This window comes from Malaya genurostris, chromosome 3 (genome assembly GCF_030247185.1).
Source record: "Malaya genurostris strain Urasoe2022 chromosome 3, Malgen_1.1, whole genome shotgun sequence".
NCBI lineage: Eukaryota > Metazoa > Arthropoda > Insecta > Diptera > Culicidae > Malaya > Malaya genurostris.
Genome location: NC_080572.1, coordinates 74594848 through 74617813, shown reverse-complemented (window position 1 = coordinate 74617813; position 22966 = coordinate 74594848). Strand labels below are relative to the sequence as shown.

At 37.5% G+C, this 22966-nt stretch overlaps 1 protein-coding gene across 1 annotated transcript; it reads left to right on the top strand.

Moving 5' to 3' along the window:
* The first annotated feature begins 4794 nt into the window (after positions 1–4794).
* LOC131439349 (dehydrogenase/reductase SDR family member 7-like) lies at positions 4795–22364 on the top strand. Its single transcript, XM_058610256.1, has 6 exons — positions 4795–5357; positions 5413–5562; positions 5633–5988; positions 21442–21555; positions 21613–21779; positions 21842–22364. The coding sequence occupies exons 1-6, from the start codon at positions 5231–5233 to the stop codon at positions 21894–21896; spliced, it is 969 nt and encodes a 322-aa protein (XP_058466239.1). The 5' UTR covers positions 4795–5230; the 3' UTR covers positions 21897–22364.
* Positions 22365–22966: the final 602 nt, after the last annotated feature.

Sequence of the window (22966 nt, the reverse complement as noted above, 5' to 3'; positions counted from 1 at the left end):
TATTTTTTCGAATTTATATGTTCGGGCAGTAAAATTGTCAAACGACTAAGTTGTTAACGTCTCTCTCCATTATTGTACTGATTAATTAACCTACAATCAACGGAATGCGCCACACATTCGCTTTGACCCAAAAATAATATCACCAAAATTTAATGTTAAAATTTGCATTTCTTCTGTTAAGCAAAAATGAATGCACAGATTGTCATCTCATCCTTTGATTCAATACATTGAACAGGGTTCCCTCTTTAACACTCCTAATACCAAGCCTGAAAAGGTTACACGGAGCACCAAACCTCAAAAAAAGTTGGAACGGGTAACTTTGAGCTACCATAGCTCAGTTGTTACTTGACCAATTTCGATAAATTCTACACCCACGAATTTTGTGAAGTTTGTAGATTATTTTAAGTATATCATTATTGACGATCGTTTAGGAAAAACTAATGAAAATCAAATTTTTCCCATTCCAAGTTTTTTTTCAAGCTCAAAATGTGCCCTATCTGCATTCATGCGGCACCTGCATTGCGAATCGGATATTGAGAACTTCAACTTTACCGAGTCATAACTTCAACTTTACCGAGTCCAATTGAAAAATAGGGTTGTCTACCCAAAGTTATAATGAAAACTGTAGATAGATGCCCTAAAAAAAGGTGAGACTTTTTACAATGATCGTAAATATATCGAAATTCAAAGCGATTACCTATATATTTTTACACATCATTCGATTGCTAGTGATACCAGCTATAATTTTACGCTCAACTACCATTCCTGCACAGTCACTTTACAAAAACAACTGAAACTTGGATTTCAATGAAAATCTTAAAAAATTTGGTAAATATACCTAAACTCTAAAAATAATTATACTTTATTGGACAAAAGATCTAAAAAATTTTTATGCACAACTCAAACGCAATTGATAACTACCTAAATTCTGATTTTGTTTAAGGTTTGCCGTAGAATCTCAAAAAATAGGTAGAAGATAGGAAATTTTAAATTAGGTTTCTTTGAACATCTTTTAGAGTTTGTTAAAACCAATTTTTCAATCACTGGCACAAACAGGTAGAGTTTTCTGAACCGAAGTTATGAGAAAAACTAGTTAAAAAACAGGTTAATTTTAAACTGCTATATCTAACACTGAGGTATTAACAGAAAATATTTTCGAGCATGTTCATTAAAAAAAGGCGGAGGAGATATTTTTCAATTTTTTTTAAATTGTGTTCAAACATTGGGTTTTTTTTTGAGAAATACTCTATCATGTAAGGCATTTATTAGCTATATATTAAAATAAGGTATTTTTGTCTTCTAAAGTGTTAAATTAATTCCTGTGCATATTCGGGAAGAAATCGTTCTGCATTCTTCTGGGAATGCAGAATGGTGTCACTTTTGTAAAATCTCTAAATCCTCTCGGGGTTGGAGGTTTTTTAACCGTGCATTTTGGCACCTGCAGATCGTTCAGCATCCTTTCGGGGATGCAGAACGATTTATTTATTTATGTTTTGTGCTGTTTTCCCACCTTACCCACTTCCCAATACCCTTCCATGTTTCTTTTATCCTTCTCTTCCCATCAGGAAGTTGATGAGAAGCTACGGTAAGGCACAAATCTCCAAACAACTAAGGGAACGTGCTACTCGAGCCAATTAGTTCTGATAACATAGGTGTAGAATTTCATTCAGTAAAAGCATTCAAACGGAGAGGTTGTTTTTCGAGACGAAGCTGCAAATAGTTTCATAGATACCTGGAATAGCGGAACTCACTTCACTGAGCTGTGAATTCGGCCTAACCGATCTGAGAACTGTTTCATTTTGTAGGTTTCACTAGTTCATGCACTATCTTTCATGTTTTTCAAAAATTAAACAAAATAGTTTGAAGAATACCTTTTTTATATGAGAATAAGAGAGATATGAGAAAGGCCTCATTACACCACCAAGTGGATAAAAACAGGTTTTACTTAATTTCGTGTAATTTTTTGTGTTAAATTCGGAATTCTTTTCCTGAATTGTAAAACAAGTATATGATAGATTTTCGAGTGGAGTTTACTAATAGAAAATTCAAATAATTTTCGAATCCTATACATTCCGAAATAATTCAAAGTTTGTGAATTTAAAATTTTAATATTCTATCAATCATAATTGATGCCTTTTAGGATAGCGGAAAATTTAAGATATATGACACAGTTTCGTGAAAAGTGTTTGTTCGATGAAGCTACTCTGGGTCAGTGTCAGTTAATTGCTAAACTATCACTTCGTTCACCCAACAATTTTCATTTTAATGTTTAATTCTATACGGCCTCTAGTAAGAAAAAAACTTGGATTAACATCCCTTCCCATTCCTTACTCGTAGATCGACCGGGCTTGGCCGGCGCCGGTACTGATCAATGAACTCAGAAGAAGATTTGCCAATCCCAGGACTGATCTTTTAAAAATTCTCTGTACACTTTCCACTTACCCCGATCAATAACGGAGTGGTAACCAAGTGTGGTCGGTCAAGTTAATCTTATAAGCCACGTTGCAAGAACAATTTTCTGAAACGCAAAGTTTCGGAACCGACTCGTAAACTGGAATAGCACCTGGAACCAACATTACTTTTCCTCCTTCAGAAAAAATCACATTAAATTGTGAATAATTACTAAACAACGAAAAATGTCATTATTGACATCTTCATACATGTCGCTATTTTCGGATACAATTTCAAGTTGCAACTTAATCAACTACCTTTCAAGGTTTTTACTAACCGCTCAATTACTTGGCAATGGCTGATCCGTTTTCTACAAGCCTAGGCTCGTTTAAAAACTACTATTGAACTGTTGATCAAGTACGAATATTAACTTCTATCACTTATGGTTCCAGAGATGTAATGATATAAGTGACGTGAACGACAAAACCTATGTTTCACTCATCGTCTATTTTTTCGAAGATGGCTGAACCGATTTCAGCTAGCATACGCTCGTTTGAGAGCTATTAGGGTGTCATTCATCAAGTAGTAAGTTAATAAACTGCCAATTCTGGTTCCATAGTTATAATAGTATAAGTGACGTAACCGCCAAAACTCACTTTTTATTAGTGCTCAATTTTCTCAGAGCCGCTTTCACCGATTTCAATAAGCTTAATCTCATTTGAAAGCTAATTTTTGGACATTGATTTAGTTCGAGGATCGAATGGCGGTCACTTCTGGTTCCGAAAATATAATGGTATAAGTTACATAAAGGACAAAACGATAGTTTTGCCATTTTGCGAGTGACATATACCATTCGATTTAATTCGTCGGGATCGCTAAATGTATGTGTGAGTATGTGAAATAATGAAATGATTTAAATAATAAAATAAAGCATGTGAAACAATGTCGACCCGGGTTCAATGCATACGGCGCTGACCTTACAAGCCAGTTGTCATATGTTCGAGCCCCGACCTGGAAGGATTCATAGTGTCAGTAGGACCGTAGTACTAGCCATGTAATGATTCTGTACGCTAAGAATCGGCTGCGAAGTCTGTTGAAACAGAAAGGCCAAATTTCACAAAAGGAATGTAATGCCAAGCTTTGCTATGTGAAACAATGTCAGTCTATTTTCTCTGAGATGTCTAAACCAATTTTCACAAACTTAGATTAAAATGAAAAGCCTTACAATCTTATAGAACACTATTAAATTTAATTTCGATATGACATTCGGTTCCGAAATTTCAGGGTGATACAGAAAAAATCTATTTCATGAGCGTTTTTGGCACATGGTGATGTTAAAACGAATGAAATCCTTTGAACTAATTAAATAATTCTTAATAGTGTACATTGTTGGACACATCAAGTTTAATGTAATGATTAAAGAGCACCTGCTTAGGCAAAATTTGTTTTGTTCAAACCACGCATTTCACAGCCTTTTTCAAACCAAAATTGCCTTGATTCAGTGAAACATTCAACAAAAAATGTACTATTACACCCAAATGAATAACATTACATTGTGGTATATCGCGAAGGAACCAACAGTAGAAAAAAATTGCAATGCCATAGGCAATTCAGCTCAATCTACTAAATATTAGTTAACACAACTGAGACACCTTTTGATTTCAACATAAGCAAATTTCAAAATCAGCAAATACGTTTATTGTTACAATCCAGGTAAACCATTGCTCAGTTATAACAATGGCACAAAATTGCTCAATTGTAGTGTTTCATTACCGGCGTGTGTCATAAATCAAGTTTAAAAATAACAGTTTAAAAATAATCAACATTCAATTAGTTGTGCCAAATTAACACCAATAAAATTCAGCAAAATATCTAATATTTAAGTTGTTTTACTGTCACATGATTTTCCGTGTAGAATTTTTCAGACAGGTAAACAAAATTTGATACTGATTGATATTTGGCATAGCTCGGGTAGTGTCCACATGACGAGAGAGATAGCGAAAGAGTCTAAAACAGGTAGTTGTAGAGGAAAAATAGGGTGGCTCATACATCATATCAGAGACCGTCGTGAACTGCTAAACTGCTTTCGATTGCAATCAACAAATACTTTTACAGGTTCAACAGGTAGTTTTTAGATAGCATCCGAGACATATTTAAGAACTGTTATAAGTGCAAAAAGAAACGGACAACAAAGTTGGACGTTGAAATTCAAAGGTTGTTGTTCGTTTCTAACACAAGAGATTTTTTGAAAAGCTATTGCTCTCATTTTGGCCCGGCTTTTGCATTCAAAACTACTTAAAATAGTTTATCGAAATTGGATGCATTTGCTCGATGTTTGCATTCAACTGTTTATTTGAGCCACACTAATCGACTGACGTAAGTGCGTTGCGCACTCGCCATTGACATTAGCCGTGATATCTCGCAGTTTGGGAGGATTCTCTCCAACTCTCTGTGTTTTTCTTCAAAGATCAAAACTCTGTACTGTGGTTATATAGCCGGATGATTGGTTGATTGATGTCTTGTTGGTTGCATTTCCGAAGAAAGTGACACAGGAGGTACAAGTAAATAAGTGTCACTATAGAGACAGCTGCGAGGTGTGTACGACGCGCATACGTATGACTATTCCAGACTGCGCATAGGTGTTTGTATACGCATCAGTCAGCAGTGCTGCATTTCGCTGTTGATAGTATTGTTTCGTTTTGGGTCAGTGGAAACGACGATTTGTCGTCGTAGTAATCAACGCAGTAACTTTGCCGTCTGCCGTTTCTGGAATTTTGTGAAGTGATTACTGTTGCAGGGGCGTATGCCTCCGCTACCGAGCTATTGAACAGCCGCAATTATGGCCTTTATCTTAAATTTTGTTGCCTTCTGCACGATTATCTATTATTTAGTACAAATAGTTTTATGGCTGATACTGGATGCGGACATTGAACTTTTTCTCCTATCCAAATTAGGAAAACCCATTGGTAGGTATTTAATACTAATGTTCACTAATTCATTACTATCTTGATTTCTCTGTAGCTTCATTAAAAGGAAAGGTTGTATGGATTACGGGTGCTTCAAGTGGCATAGGTCGAGATTTGGCAATCGCCCTAGCTAAGAATGGTGTTCGACTGTGCTTATCAGCTCGCAATATATCCGAGTTATTAAGGGTCAAACAAGATTGTATAGGTAAGCGCTAAGACCATAAATATCTATGCTGTGAGAAATCAACTAATCGATCGATCTGTTCTATGACTAGCGCAATCAAATGGAACCCTCGGACCGAATGACGTTTACGTATTACAGATGGATATGCTGGATATCAATCATCACAACGATTACTTCAACATGGTGATAGATCACTTCAAATCGGTCGATATTCTAGTCAACAATGCAGGTCGATCACAACGAGCCGAGTGGAACAATATCAGCGTTAAGGTCGATCGGGAATTGTTCGAATTGGACGTTTTCGCAGTGATTCATCTGTCACGTATTGCTTTGAACTTTTTTCTGCGCAACTCGATTAAGGGTCACCTGGCAGTCACAAGCAGCACAGCCGGTTTGATAGGAGCACCCAATTCCGCCAGCTACACTGGCGCTAAACATGCGCTGCACGTAAGTTTTAGTGTTAAGTGATCAATACGCAGATTACCGTATATTCCGATCAAGCGCAGTTTCCAGTTTTGAATTATAACCCGGAAGAACCGTCTTTCCATATTTTGTTTTTTGAGGTCTCTAATGTCAGATTTCACTTTAAAAACCTGAAGCTAGACCAAGGTGGTTTCTTCCAACAATTTTCACGAAACTGAGTTGAGTTCGCACTGAACATCGGTAGTGTACTAGCCCGATATAGGAATCTGGTTCGAAACCGAACTCGAAGGTGTTGAAATCTCATTATTTGCCATCAAGTAGAGATCCTAAAACCAGAGACAAGCGGATAGAAAAGTCGTAGATCTGGGAACGTGATATACATAACAAAAATTCTAGCACCGCTCTCATTTTAATCTGTGTGCGAGTGACTTTTTCAATGTTTGAGTTTATTTGCTTGTGGAATATTACACTTGTATCAAAACAAAAAAAAATTAAGTGTATTCATCTGTATTGGTGGAATTCAGGGAGAAAACTGCAATAATCATTTGTGTATTGTTACACGTTTCTTTCAAATATCATATACTCGTTATCTGGTATCAATACTCCCCACGGATGGTGAACAACGAGCAACAAGGCAATTGTAAACATGCCGATTAGAATCCGCTTTTGACAGTTCAATTGAAATCATAACAATTTCTCCGCTGATCTCTGATTATAGGATCACTAACTTCAAGTGAGCTATAATGTAGCCACAGATAAAAAGTGTGTAAAATTCGGAATGAGCAACCGAGCGAACACTTGCAGATGTCGCCGCGATCGACATTATTCTCTGTGATGATGATACTTTAGATTAAAATTACAAATTTAATGTTGTTTTTTTTTGCGATTTACCGATTGATATCACATGAGATAAACGACACGGGGATAAAATGTGTGTTTTACACTTGTGGAAATTGTGTGAAAAGTGTTTAAATCGTTGTAGTTGGGAAATTTCTGTAATAGACATTAGTTGTTTTTCATTTTACAAATTTAATTTTGTATGTTGTATGTATGTTTTAAGCCACCATCAGTTCAAGGCATTACCAGTGTATGCGGGTAGACTTACAGTAGATTCGAATTTGATTATCAGATAGCTTTCATATAATTGCTGTTAAGAAGGCCAAAATGGGGTTTGAGGACCCGGTGCCTCCCAGCAAGAACATCCGGCCATGTAATAAAGAATTTCGCTGTACCAGCTTAAACCAGCCTGATGGTTTGTTTGTTAGAAGGGTGTGTCTTACTCATTTCAGACCTTCAGGAAAAACACAAAGCTTCCCCCACGTGACTCAGGTTGGCAATCCACTCCATCATCCAGTCATTTACTTGTCGATATACTTGAACATAATACAATATAATATAATATAATATAATATAATATAATATAATATAATATAATATAATATAATATAGTATAATATAATATAATATAATATAATATAATATAATATATTTTTTTTTTTTTTATTCAATAGTATAATATAATATTAAGGCACACTGCTTAAGCTCTAAGATGCCAAGGGTATTTACTAATCTTAATTATCGTCTAACTTAAAACTAGAGTAGTATCATTATGTAATATAGTATCTGGCGATCGGTAGTGGCCGGTGAATTGAATTTAGGATGAGATGATTCCAGATGGCGATGGTAATTTTCTATGTTGGCCGCATTCTTCGGTCCGTGAGGGTCCGCGGGAAACACCCCCAGGCTACGAAGGCCCGGCGGGTGGCCCGCATGCTGGTCATTGACTGGAGCGGTCTTCCGGTGATGGTGATGTTACGGAAGAGAATGAAAAAAAGAAGTAAATATGGTGGGAAACGGGGTAAAAAGGGGTGTGGGAACAAAATGTTTGAAAACGACAGAGATCTAATTAGTTGCCATCGAGATGGTGAAAAAACAGGGAAAGGGGAACGAAAAAGTTAGTGACAAAAAAAAGATCTTGTTAATTCCAATGAAGATGGTGAACAGGGACGGGGATCGAGAGAATCGGGCGGATGTTAGTGTCGAACCTGTAGGTGGAGATTATATTTTCTGAGCGAGGAATAACACATTACACTTGTATATCAATGTGTTTAAGGTACTGGTATATGAGAAGCATATATGAACTATCCCGACTCGCCAACACATCCCGAACCGGCACCTCAGGCGGTCTACCTCGGGCCCTGAGGGATTCCAGTAGCTTCGACCTGGCGTCACGATACTCTACGCACGACCACACGACATGCTCGATGTCCTGATAACCGTCGCCACAGGTGCAGAGCCCGTTCTCCACGATCCCGACACGCCGGAGATGTGCGTTGAATGTATAGTGATTTGACATGAGCCGTGACATAACGCGAATGAAATCACGACTCATGTTCATCCCCTTGAACCAAGGTTTCGTCGATACCTTAGGGATAATGGAGTGTAGCCATCGTCCCAGTTCGTCATTCGTCCATGAAGTTTGCCAACTTTCGAGAGTTTTCTGACGAGAAATACTGAAAAATTCATTGAAGCAGATTGGTCTTTCATAAATATCACCTTCCAATGCGCCCACTTTAGCCAATAAGTCTGCCTTTTCATTGCCCGGAATGGAACAATGCGAAGGGACCCAGACTAACGATATTAAATAAGACCGTTCAGATAAAGTTCTCAAATGTTCCCGTATTTTCCCCAGGAAATATGGGGGATACTTTCCTGGCTTCATTGCCCGGAGAGCTTCTATTGAACTTAGACTGTCCGTGACAATGAAGTAATGGTCTTTGGGCATGGTTTCAATGATCTCGAGGGTGTACTGAATAGCAGCTAATTCTGCGACGTAAACTGAAGCCGGATCACTGAGTTTGTAAGAAGCGGTGATGTTTTGATTGAAGATGCCGAAGCCTGTGGACTCGTTGATGTTTGATCCGTCAGTGTAAAACACCTTTTCACAGTTGACTGTTCTAAATTTATTATAAAAAATATTTGGGGCCACTTGAGGGCGCACGTGATCCGGAATTCCACGAATTTCTTCTCTCATGGATGTGTCGAAAAACACAGTAGAATCAGAAGTATCCAAGAAATGAGCACGGTTGGAAACAAACGAAGAAGGATTAATATTCTGAGCCATGTAATCAAAATACAAGGACATAAAACGGGTTTGAGAGTTAAGCTCAACTAACCTTTCGAAGTTTTCAATCACCAGAGGATTCAAAATGTCGCATCGAATGAGCAAACGATATGAGAGATCCCAGAACCGGTTTTTCAGTGGAAGAACGCCCGCCAGCACTTCGAGGCTCATCGTATGAGTCGATTGCATGCAACCCAACGCAATACGCAAACAACGATACTGAATTCTTTCCAGCTTGATGAAATGAGTGTTCGCCACTGATCGGAAGCAGAAGCATCCGTATTCCATCACGGACAATATCGTTGTTTGATACAACCTGATCAGGTCTCCTGGGTGGGCACCCCACCATGATCCGGTTATTGTACGAAGAAAGTTGATTCTCTGCTGGCATTTTTGTTTCAGATACCTAATGTGCCATCCCCAGTTGCCTTTGGAGTCGAACCAGACCCCGAGATATTTAAATGTGAAGGCCTGAGCTATGGTTTCACCCCCTAGTTGAAGCTGTAATTGTGCTGGTTCTCGCTTCCTCGAAAATACAACCAGCTCAGTTTTCTCCGTAGAGAACTCGATACCCATTTGAAGAGCCCATGATGATAAGTTGTCGAGAGTATCTTGTAATGGTCCTTGGAGATCGGCAGCTTTGGGTCCTATAATAGACACAACGCTGTCGTCGGCAAGTTGTCTTAGCGTGCAAGATGTGTTGATAAATTCATCGATATTACTTACGTAAAAATTGTATAAAAGGGGGCTTAAGCATGAGCCCTGAGGAAGACCCATGTAGCTGAATCGTATTGTCGACAAATCACCATGCGCAAAGTACATGTGTTTCTCAGACAATAGATTATGTAAAAAGTTGTTCAAAACTGGCGAAAGACCATGCTGATGCAACTTCTCAGATAGGATATTTATAGAAACTGAGTCAAAAGCCCCCTTAATGTCTAGGAAAACTGACGCCATTTGTTCTTTACGAGCAAATGCCATTTGAATTTCTGTTGAGAGCAACGCAAGACAATCGTTCGTTCCTTTGCCCCTGCGGAAACCAAATTGTGTATCTGAAAGTAAACCATTAGTTTCGACCCAATTGTCTAGACGAAAAAGAATCATTTTTTCGAACAATTTCCGGATACAGGAAAGCATAGCAATCGGCCGATACGAATTGTGATCGGAGGCTGGTTTCCCTGGTTTTTGAATGGCGATAACTCTGACTTGTCTCCAGTCGTGTGGGACAATATTACTCGTGAGGAACTTGTTGAATAAATTCAGCAAGCGCCTTTCGGCGGGGTCAGGCAGATTTTTCAACAAGTTGAATTTTATTTTGTCTAATCCCGGGGCTTTATTGTTACATGACAAAAGTGCAAGTGAAAGCTCTACCATCGAAAACGGTGATTCGTTTGTATTTGGTGTCGCGGCGCGGGTGATCTTCTGTTCCGGAACAGAGTCTGGGCATACTTTTTTAGCGAAATCGAATATCCAGCGGTTGGAGTATTCCTCGCTTTCATTCGTGGTGTTATGATTGCGCATTCGTCGGGCTGTGTTCCAAAGAGTGCTCATAGATGTTTCTTTCGTTAAGCCGTCTATAAACCGACGCCAGTAACCGCGTTTCTTGGCTCTAATCAAGTTCTTAGTTTTAACGTCTAACGCCGCGTAATTCCGGTAATTATCAGGTGTTCCATTTTTTCTGAATTTTTTATACGCGGAGGCTCTCTCCGCGTTTAAATTTGTGCACTCTTTGTCCCACCACGGGTTGGGAGGACGGATGTTAGTTTTTGCGCCGGGTACACGTTTCGTCTGAGCTTGAATCGCAGTATCGAGAATCAAGCCAGCCAAAAACGTGTACTCTTCCTCCGGAGGAAGTTGTTGAGTTCTTTCAAGTTTCTCAGATATCGCGGTCGCATAGCTATTCCAATCAATATTTCGTGTGAGGTCATACGAAACATTGATTGTCTTCGATGGTTTTAAGCCGCTGGTGATTGATATTACGATCGGTAGATGATCACTACCGTGGGGATCAGGAATTACCTCCCACGTGCAATCCAACCGTAGCGATGTCGAGCAAAGGGATAAATCCAGCGCACTTGGTCTTGCTGGTGGTGCAGGAATCCGTGTCATTTCTCCCGTATTCAAGATTGTCATATTGAAGTTGTCGCAAATATCATGGATCATAGCTGATCTGTTATCGTCGTGAAGACAGCCCCATCCCGTATCGTGTGAGTTAAAGTCTCCTAAAACCAACGTCGGTGCGGGAAGGAGCTCTATGATATTACTGAGCCGCCGATGCCCAACCAAGGCTCTAGGGGGAATGTAGATGGAAGCAATACAAAGGTCCTTACCTTTGATTGTAACATGACATGCGACAACTTCAATACCTGGTATCGAGGGGAGGTTAATTCGATAAAAAGAATAGCACTTTTTGATCCCTAAAAGTACTCCTCCATAGGGATCATCTCGATCCAGGCGAATAATGTTAAAATCGTGGAAGTTTAAGGATATTTCAGAAGTTAGCCATGTTTCGCACAATGCAAATGCGTCACATTTCAGATTATTTACTAGAAATTTAAAAGAATCTATTTTTGGGATGATACTTCTGCAATTCCACTGTAAAACAGTGATTAGATCCGTGACCTCGGTGGATGATTTAGCCATCGAAGGATACAATCGCTGAGAGAAGGGGCCAATTTGCAGTCAACTGCTTCAAATATGTTTTTACTGTTGGCATGAAAGCAATTAAAATGCTTCTAAGAGGGTCTGAAATATTGAAAGTTGTAAAAATCCAGTCCACAACATCAGAGAACTTGATAAGTCCAGCACCTAGTTGGTTCTCTGGTAGATTTTCTGGGACGCTTGGGGATTTTGTAGTCCCGGGAAGTCGTGGGAATTCCATCTCGGAATTGAGTTTTCCGAGACCAGGAGCTTTTTGCTTCGGTGTTGTGTCCCGATTCCCGTTAGCTGTAACTTTTCGAAGCCCTTCGGAAGACACCTTCGAACCCTTACTAGGTAGCTTATGAGAGGATTTATTTATTCTTTTCCTACAGCTATGAGGGACCGCCGAAGATGGACCTTCCAAAGGGTCGTCAGAATCGCTCTCGTCAGTTGACAAGCAGGCATATGGGTTCGTTGTCTGTTTAGGAGGGGTGGCACTTTTAAGCATCTCGGCGAAAGAACGCTTGGAGTGCTCCTTTAGGGAACGCTTCATTCGATCACCTCGCAGTTTGTACGCGGGACAAATAATATAATATATTGTAATATAATATAATATAATATCAGGTGTACAACTTTGCTTCCGCCGCTTTCCGATAGGTGGCTGTACCGGCTGAGACTGGTCAAAATACATAGATGATAATGCCTTTAAAGTGGAAGTGTACAGTGCCGAACGAATTGTCATCGCCGTTTCAGTGACAGTTGTTCTTGTTTTCGTATTATTCACGCTTGAAAATGTCTGTTTATGTGCCCAATTCTCGCCATTTGAGGGAAGTTTCACTTTTCTATTACAATTCGAAAAAAAATTCAGCTGAAGCGCATCGAATGCTCTCAGAAACTTACGGTGATGATGCTCTGAGTAAAAGAACGTGTCGGGAGTGGTTTCAACGTTTTAAAAATGGTGATTTCGATGTCGAAGACGAACATGGTGGTGGAAGAAAAAAAAAACCTTCAATTTGGTGGGATCAGCTCGGTATGATTCACTACGAGCTCTTAAAACCGGGTGAAACCATCACAGAAGATCACTACCGAACGCAACTGATGCCCCTTAGTCGCGCGCTAAAAGAAAAGCGGCCACAATATCAAGAGCGACATGACAAAGACGTCCTCCAACACGACAATGCTCGGCCTCACGTCGCAAAAGTGGTCAAAAAGTATCTGGAAACGCTGAAATGGGAAGTCTTGCCTCACCCGCCGTATTCCCCAGATGTCGCCCCTTCTGACTTCCACTTATTCCGTTCGATGGCACACGGCCTGGCAGATCACCATTTTCAATCCTTCGAAGAGTTGGTAAAATGGATTGCTTCATGGATAGCGTCAAAAGAGGACTCCTTTTTTCGAGCCGGGATCCGAAAATTGCCGGAAAGATGGGAGAAAGTTGTCGCTAGCGACGGACAATACTTTGAATAATACATCTGTATGCACTTTTTCGCAATAAAGCTTTTAATTTTGGAAAAAAACGGCGGAAGCAAAGTTGTACACCTGATATATTATAATATAATATAATATAAATTTATATAAAAAATATAATATAATACAGTACAATATAATATATCACATCCTAATGCAATAAAAATCAATATAATATGATATAATTCATTAAAGATAACACAATATATCATAATATAACATAATTTAATGCAATACGGTATACTACCAAGCTAGTACAAACTTTTTTAAAAAGCTGTGTAAAGCATACAAGTGAAAATCCGTTAAAAATCACCGTTACACATGACTTTGCACGTATGAATGTCTGTTGGATATCTGTTCTCTGTGATATAACATAATATAATATAATGTAATGTAATAAAATATAGCATAATATATAATATAAAAAATCACAATATAGTATAACATTACAGAATATATTCTAACAATTTACTATAACATAATACAATACAACACAATACATATACTTATAATATAATATAATACAATATAATATGATATAATGCAATGCAGTATAATACCATACAACATAATATAACATAACAGAAGATACTATATGAAATAATATGCTATGATACAATGTATAACAGTTGATGTCGCAGTGTAAGTTATGCTCTTCTTTCGTCGCAGTACTGCAGGAAATATAATATTTATTTGTTAATCATAATAATAATTATAATAATAGTAATAATAATAATAATAATAATAATAATAATAATAATAATAATAATAATAATAACAACAATATATAATACAATGTAATTTAATTCAATTCAATTTATACCTATATAACAAATAATGCAACAAACAACAGAACCACATGTGGCAATATAAAAGGTGATTTTTTTGAGGTTAGGATTTTCATGCATTAGTATTTGCTCAGATTTTTTGAGGTTATGATTTTCATGCATTATTATTTGCTCAGTATGCTCTGACATTTCATCATGAATAGACTTACTAACGAGCAACGCTTGCAAATCAGTGAATGGGCCCTAGAAAAGTTGGCAGAAAATCCGCTTTTTTATCGACAAATTTTGTTCAGCGATGAGGCTCATTTCTGGTTGAATGGCTACGTAAATAAGCAAAATTGCCGCATTTGGAGTAAAGAGCAACCAGAAGCCGTTCAAGAACTGCCCATGCATCCCGAAAAATGCACTGTTTGGTGTGGTTTGTACGCTGGTGGAATCATTGGACCGTATTTTTTCAAAGATGCTGTTGGACGCAACGTTACAGTGAATGGCGATCGCTATCGTTCGATGCTAACAAACTTTTTGTTGCCAAAAATGGAAGAACTGAACTTGGTTGACATGTGGTTTCAACAAGATGGCGCTACATGCCACACAGCTCGCGATTCTATGGCCATTTTGAGGGAAAACTTCGGAGAACAATTCATCTCAAGAAATGGACCGGTAAGTTGGCCACCAAGATCATGCGATTTGACGCCTTTAGACTATTTTTTGTGGGGCTACGTCAAGTCTAAAGTCTACAGAAATAAGCCAGTAACTATTCCAGCTTTGGAAGACAACATTTCCGAAGAAATTCGGGCTATTCCGGCCGAAATGCTCGAAAAAGTTGCCCAAAATTGGACTTTCCGAATGGACCACCTAAGACGCAGCCGCGGTCAACATTTAAATGAAATTATCTTCAAAAAGTAAATGTCATGTACCAATCTAACGTTTAAAATAAAGAACCGATGAGATTTTGCAAATTTTATGCGTTTTATTGTTTAAAAAAGTTCTCAAGCTCTTAAAAAATCACCCTGTACTACCATTAAATATTGCACTTTAGGATGAGCTTCAACTACAAGCCATTTCGCACCCTCTCATTCTGCTACTAACGCAGAAGGCGATAGCACCCAGTCGACGATGTTCTATTGACCAAATGTCATCATAGACGCTCGGGGAGGCATGAGATAGGAACTTGGGAGGACTTAGTTATCTCACCATTTGACAACCACGATTTTCGATTGATGTAACATAAGATAAACGACACCGGGATAAAATATGTGTTTTACACTTGTGGAAATTGTGTGAAAAGTGTTTCAATTGTTGTAGTTGGCAAATTTCTGTTGTTTTTCATTGATTCCACTCGCACGGTGCCAGTGTTTTGTCCCTAAAGTCGATCAATGAAACGGTTTTGTAAAGTTGTAAGTGCATTTTTTTTGTGTGGTATTACCACAAACCAATTTCCAGACATGACAGTCACGATCTTTTTTTGGCGCACATCTACGGTCCTCCGTGAAACTGGCACCAATGCTGATAAATTGGTTGCACTGCTGAGTTCCCATCATCGCATTCATAATGCAAATGTCAAACCGTGAGAACACTTTCGATTCGGTAGCTCATTTGTATACATTGAGATTTTATGGCACACTTTGGTTGAAATGATAACAATGCAATTAATCTCGCGCTCCACCAAGCGGTGAGTGCGGTCATTTCAGAAGGCACCGGGAATGAACCACATTTTTAAAAAATATTTATATGCACGTACATGTCTTTATTATTTATCTTTGGTATTACTTTGTTATTGTTCGTTATGGAACGAAATGAAAAGTTTCAAAAATTGCAGCAAACATTCGAGTAGGCGGCAGTAGAAGATTTCTTATTTCCGACGTATAGCGAATTCCAAATTAGGTTTTGAAAATTTTTATTCAAGACTATATATCTTGTTAACGCAGTAGCTGACAAGTTACTACGACTCCAACTGTCGTCAACAGTAACAGCTATAACAACCGTAGCTGTTAGAGAAGAAAAACCTTTCGTCAGTACAAACCTAACCACCGATCAGAACAGTTCAGAAATCAACTGCTTTTAATTGTTTCCCTCTAGTCTCGCTTACTGCACTCTGTAACAATCTGTTATCAGTGATGTAGCTACACTCAGCCAAAAATTTCTTCGAAAGTCATATGAACGAAATTGGATTTTCGGATATAAGTATAATAAATGTATTATATAGGTTTGTCTTATGATGTAGAGGGGACATTCTTCAATATTTTACTTCAGATATTCATAAGATAGTCTTATGAAATTCACAAAAATGTTTGAATGAATCCCAGAGCTTACGTTTTGTGATAATTATTCTGTAGTATAATAAATTCAGTTCTGTAATTCAATTCAATAATTGTTTTTAGAACATTCCATGCACCAACTGTTGAAAAACATTTTGAAGATATTTTCAGTTCAAACCAACCCATACTAAAAACTACTTACATCACATATGATACATTTTTGATGCATGGCGGGTTTCAGAAGGATTCTCTCCAAAGTACATTTTTACAGTTACATATTGAGACTCAAATAATAAAATTTGTGATTCAATTATCAATATTTTCAGTTTCGAAATCATTCTTTCCTCGTTTGCAACAAAATGAAAGCATATGATTGTTTAAGAAAATCTCTACTTCTCAATGGAATTGATTTCTGATTGGTTCATCAGCCTTAGTCTTATGAAATTCTTTTCTTAGTCATTGTCATTGTATAATAATCCACAAATTATATAATTAACTTATATTTTCATCTGTTCATCACCTAGCCAAAGATATTTTCGAGAGTACTTTTTTGCATTCTTGGTGCTATCGTCTTCTGTGGTAGTAGCAAAATGAGAGGGTGCTAGCACGTACGAGTGTTATAATCCTACCGTAGGGGTGCTGGTTATGTGAACTGACGGATGACAAAGAAAACCTACGGCGAAACAGAGGTTGACTTGAAATAATCGGAAACGACACATGGAACTTTAAATCGCCTGAATTCATCGAGATGCAATCAAATACAGAAAAGCGAGTAACAAACTCGTAGCGTCGATATTGTTGCATTGCAGTAGTTTTCTTGTCCGAGTAGAAGGTGCAAAAAAGAGGACATTGAGAAGATATCTGATTGTTTAGTTGATTAATGTGCCACTTTATTAGTTGGCAACCAATCACCGACTACCGGACCTTCTCTCAAATGGTAAATACTCGTATCTTGGACCTAACACTACCTATTACATTTTTTTATTTAAAGATATTTTTATTCAGGCTTATTTGCGTACAAGCTTTACGTGGCCGATTGAGCCGATATTTTTAATAATTTTTTTTTTAGTTGGATCTCGTAGTCACCCGTTTTCTAGGGGGAGAGGAGCTTCCATTTCCCTCCTGCGAGGATTGAGGGGCACTTCGTTCGTGGTTCGTCTCGTCATCCATTGCCGCATCAATGGTATTGTTGTCGATTTCCGTCTTATTTTCATTGCTAGTTGCTGTAGATGCACCTTGTTGTACATTGGTTGCAGTTGCTGGTTGGTTGGAGGGTAAGTTGTTAACTGCAGCTGGTGTACTTTGTTCTATAGGAGATACTGATGGTTTCGTTGAGGGGGATGCTTCATTGTTGTTGGTGGCTGTCACAGGTGTACTGGGGTTGCTTGGGGTTGGTGTGAAGGAAACACCGTTGTTCTTTGGTGTAGTTGTCTCCTTATCCAGTTTATCACATGACTCACCCCAAATAGCACGTTAAGTTGCTGTCCTGTATTTTTCTACTGATTGTGCAATTTATCAAATAAGTTTATATTACTATTCTTGTAACTGTTGTGTTATGGAAAAAGCGCAATTTTTCTTTGTTGTGCAACATATCTTTAAGTTCTTCCGTTGTTACGAACATTTATTCACAATTATTGTGCAACTATTACAAAAACTCATGCATCGATCCCATTACAAATGCAGCAATTAAATCAGCGAAAAACAATTGTGAAACTCATGGAAACTACTTCTTAATGTAAACAAAAATTGAATTGGTGTTTACAAGCACATAGCAAATATAATTTCTAATGAATAAGTTTCACATTTGATTTTCTATACAACTGCTAGAAACACAAACATGGAACTTTAAAAATATTCTGCGTATAAATAAATGGTAATACTACATATTGTAGAATTGATCTTTTAGGTTTTAGTGAATAAAAAATCGACAACGAACTGCATTTTTATGGTGAAACATGTCTTTGTACGCCTGAAATTTTCAAGCGCCTTTGAATGTACGTGTTTTGATGATTGCACATCAATTTCTATGAAAATAACAATCTATTCTTTTCAATGAATATGATCGAAATAGTGTTCAAAATATGTATAAGAAAGCTATCAAACATCCATACACCTTTTCAGACGATTTTAAACATATTGATGTTTCAATTAATCTGAAAAATCTTGAAATAAACTTTTTTCAATACTTTCCAACATGGCATCGAGGGTAACAGTGTGTTGAAAAGAAAATGGTTCACCCAACGTAATGATATATTTCACCTAAATAAAAGAAAATATAAACATGTAAATATTGAAAAGAGAAATTTTTGTTGTTATTTTTATAAAAATAGTTGTTTTTATTTTTATCAAACTATAGTTTACTTGAACAACAATACAGTTTAGTCATTCATCTTAGTGAACCCGACTTTTGTGATACGCACTGTAGGTGTGCTTTAGTTGCAAAACCCAGTTGCACAAGCGGTAATATATAACTTGGAGAGTAACTATGATGAACTTAACTTTTCGTTCAATATCTTTAAAAAGTGATGTCAGGTCTGTTCATTTTTTTCGCGAGATCAAAACCGGATACGAATTATCTCATTGTATTTTTGTTTTCATTGCATATGTAATACTGTATTTCTGAAACGTTCATGATAATATTCTCATGTCGGCAAGTTTTGCGTTCATTTGAAGCAGATAAATCTGGTACAATTTATTTGCAAGTTTCGAATTGTGTTTCTAAAAATGAAGAAATCTGCACACACTGACCTAATATTTCATTAAGCAACCAAGACTGTGCAGGCTCGGCAGCAAAATAGTTTTTACTGCGAGGTTTTCAATTCAGCTTACCATTTTTTGCCTTGCGGAGAGTATAATTTCACTGGTTTTTTCTTCACAATAGATAAACAACCATTTCGGCATATATTGAGTCATTATGACAGTCATTTGGAAAATTGTCGATAAGTTGAACAATTTTTTTAGTTACTTCGTTTTTACATGACAATGTGAAAATTTTTGCAGAGTTTCTATAACTACTAGTGCAACGTGGGCAAGTTGGTGATTTGCTGCACAATTGTTTCAGGTGTACCTTAAATTGTTCTATAGTGATTTCTTGGGTAGTATTGTAAAACTTAACAGTGATAAGTTGCACAACCGATTATAAAATCTTTCTGAACTTATCTAACATAAAAAACAATTCTAAATCAATTGTAGAACCTCTTGAAATTTTAATAAGTTACATTTGCTACTTGGGACCGTAGTGAACAGCTTTATTGACATGATGCCATCTGATTGTCATAGGTAACAAGTGATTTGCACGGAATTCTTGTATTTTGACCGAAAATCACATAAGAAAATATAGGCCTCTTCAAGTGTATGCGTAATAAACGTACGCCATTTAGAAAACCGCGGAAAAAAATCTTCCACCTTTCTTTTTCGATAGAGAGAATCTCTCTCTATCGGGACATAGTTTTGCGAATATATGAATCGGTGACGCTTGAGGGAAGATCATGCACATGCACTTCTATAGAACTATCTTCCATATATACTGGAATGTTGTACTTAATGTTCTCGTGCTCCACATAGTGCACATTGTTATTGTCTTTTACGAATTGAATTCCATCCAACTCTTTATAAAACTGGATGTAAACAACATTATTTGTCTTATTGCATTGAAGTAAATGCACACGTTTAATGTCAAGATGCATTTATTCCTTAAGCAAACCTTCAAGTTCTCATATCGAAGTCGAATTTTGCACTGCGTGAAGTCAACAACAATTGTATTCTTTCGTGTCGGCGGTAGCTTTTGTTCGTTTGGTTCACTTATTTCGAGGTCGTTCTATTGTTCACCACACAATACTGTACTTGGTTTCTTCTGTCCCGAACGTAAGCGGTTTTGTTTTATCGACTGACTTGGATGAGATGTGAAAGCGAACTGACCTGTGCAGTGCTGTGCGCAATTACTCTTAAACACTTTTGTTCTCTCTTTTTTCAAATTCTTTTCGGGATTTTTATTGTTTTCCGAAGCTTTTCCTTCATAATTATTCAACATTTCTCTATTGGGTGAAGTTCCGAAAAGTTTGTCGGATTTTCCTCATTCGGTATATAAACCGCATCGTATGCTTTGTACCACTGCGTCACCGGTTTCACGCAATCGCACGATATGAACAATACAATATTTGGCTTGCTCAATTAAATGCACCCACAGATAACCCGAAACTTTTTGGCAAATTATTAGCCCTTATTCTTCTGAAACTTCTCCGGAATCCAGACCTGGGATCTGATTGGTGTTATGTACGTCTCGTCGTCCATTACGATGCATTTAAACTGCACCAACCACGTGCGGTACAGCTTCCGTTCAAACGTCAATTATTCATCAAGGAAGACTTCTAGATCATTCACACCTGTCGTTCTATATATCTTACGATCCCCCGATGTGATAATTGAATTTGAGAAAACGTTATAATGGAACACTTATCCGGGTTCAGTGTCATTTGATTGATTCTACACCATTCGGAGAAATTCTCTATTTGTCGTTGGAGAAAAGCAGCATCCTCGCTGTTGCGGATTTCAAAAAACAGTTTAGGATCATCGGCAAACGACACACGTGGACCTTTCAGACAAAAATTGACATCATTGAAGTAAAGTAGGAAGATCAAAGGACCCGGGAATCAGAACTAACTAGCCCTAGTGGCACGTTCCCCTAGGTCTCGACGTTCCCCTGAGTCTCGACGCTGTATAGCTAACAGTGGTTGAAGAAAGGATCCGAAAAAACTAGCTCGAACAATTCTGGAATAGTGCTTAGAGATGTAATTGTGCGGTAGTTATCGATTTCAGTTTTCTCTCCTCTTATGTAAACCGGGTTCATGAAAGAGAGTTCCAAACTGCTGGAAGCTCTTCTGTGATAAGCGACATTCGATACACACATACAAATTTAAATAATATTTGCGAAAGCCATATATCAATCAGAGGAAATACAGACACTGTGAATTATGTTCTAGATGCAATTCGAATACAATTGCAGATCGGAAAATGTCTGTGTGTGTGCGTATGATGTGTGCATCTATCAACGAATTTTTTTTACCGCTCAATTGTCTCCGAGATGTCTGAACCGATTAGGTTCGAAGTATTCAATTTCAGTAACAACAGTGTCAATTTCAAAATACTATGTCCCTATGTAACTCTTATGAGTAAGCATATTATTTTTTTCTCTTTCCACTAGGGCTACTTCGAAACACTTCGAAACGAGCCGTTCGATGTGAATATTACGATTTTCTGTCCGGGGCCCACCGCTACCAACTTTCTGCAGGAATGCTTCACGGATACACCAGGACAGGTACTGTATGTTACGTAGAAAAAGTTTTTAGTTTCTAAAATACATACATTTGAATAGAAACACAACCAAGCTGTACGTGCAGAAGACAAACGTATGACCAGTGAACGGTGTGGCTATCTGTATGCAATTGCTTTGGCCAACAAAACTCAGCTTAGCTGGGTCGGCAATTTTCCTATTAATCCGATACTCTACATTGGCTGTTACTATCCAAATATCAAGAAATTGTAAGTACCTATGCTAACATTCTTCTAATTGCTGAAACTAATTATCACTATTACGTTGTTAGGTTATTGAAAATTATCGGCATGCGACGCCTGCGACAGGTGCGAGATAGTAGATAGAAACAAAACCCATTGCTTCTTACTTCGCAGTTTATTGCAAAGTTTAACCTTAAGCCAGCTTCGACTCTACTTACACAGCGCTTATATGCTAATTGGCAGCACAAGCACATCGTTCGAAATGCATTTTCATAAAACAGGTTGTAAGTTGCATTGTACCACGAAAGCACTTGTAGTTTTGTAAAGTTTAGAAATTGTTGTTAATTCATAATAAATAGTTAATTTACAAGCTTTGTTTCAGAGTAACTAATGGAAATAAGTTGCTAGCAAAATAAAATTTCCTTTCGAAAGGAAATGCCATAATATGAAAACACAAAATTGCATTTTTATACTTTTCTACATATATTCAAAAAAATTCATAACAATTCACTGATGCACCTGGAAAACCACACAGTATAAATGAAGTATTTTGAAAAAAACCGTTGTCAACCACAAGTTATCCGTTGAATAAAGTAATCGATGCTATCGGAATGCTATTGTTTCATTTTGTTGATGTCTCAGCAAACATGTACCCTGATGAACATAACAAAAACCTATTTTAATCCACCTAGTGGTTTAATGATGCCTTTCTCATATTACTTACATTTTCAACAACATCACTAGAAGATTCTGTCAAGTTTCTTTTTTTTTAAACTTGAACAAAATCAAAAACTTTCTTCGGTATAAACTACCATCACCTTTTCAATTTGAAAACACTCATGTCAAGTTAATATAGATTTAAATATGGCAACCGCTATACAAAATTAAACAAAGCACGCTGTGTGCTAGGCGGGTGCGTTTTCTTCTTCTTCTTCCATACCAGCACGTACCAATGCGTACCGATTTTGTATCATTTTGTATGACAGTTTGAAAGTTTTGATACTCGATGCCTTATAATTTCGGAACCGAAAGTCGGATCTGGATGAAATTGTGCAGTATCTTTTAAGACACTGAGAGCTTTAATTTGAATCTTGAATTGTGAAAATCGGTTTATCCGTTGCTGAGAAATCAAAGTTAGTTCCGTAGTGAGTAGCTTCTCTTCACTATTACCGGTGCGTTCGGAAGCGGAAGCCGAGCACTAGTAGTCCCAAAGT

Coding starts and splice junctions, on each gene's coding strand:
- LOC131439349 (XM_058610256.1), top strand. CDS start 5,231: ATGGCCTTTATCTTAAATTTTGTTGCCTTCTGCACGATTATCTATTAT. Junction 21,556..21,612: donor TCACGGATACACCAGGACAG/GTACTGTATGTT, acceptor ACATTTGAATAG/AAACACAACCAAGCTGTACG. Junction 21,780..21,841: donor TATCCAAATATCAAGAAATT/GTAAGTACCTAT, acceptor TTACGTTGTTAG/GTTATTGAAAATTATCGGCA.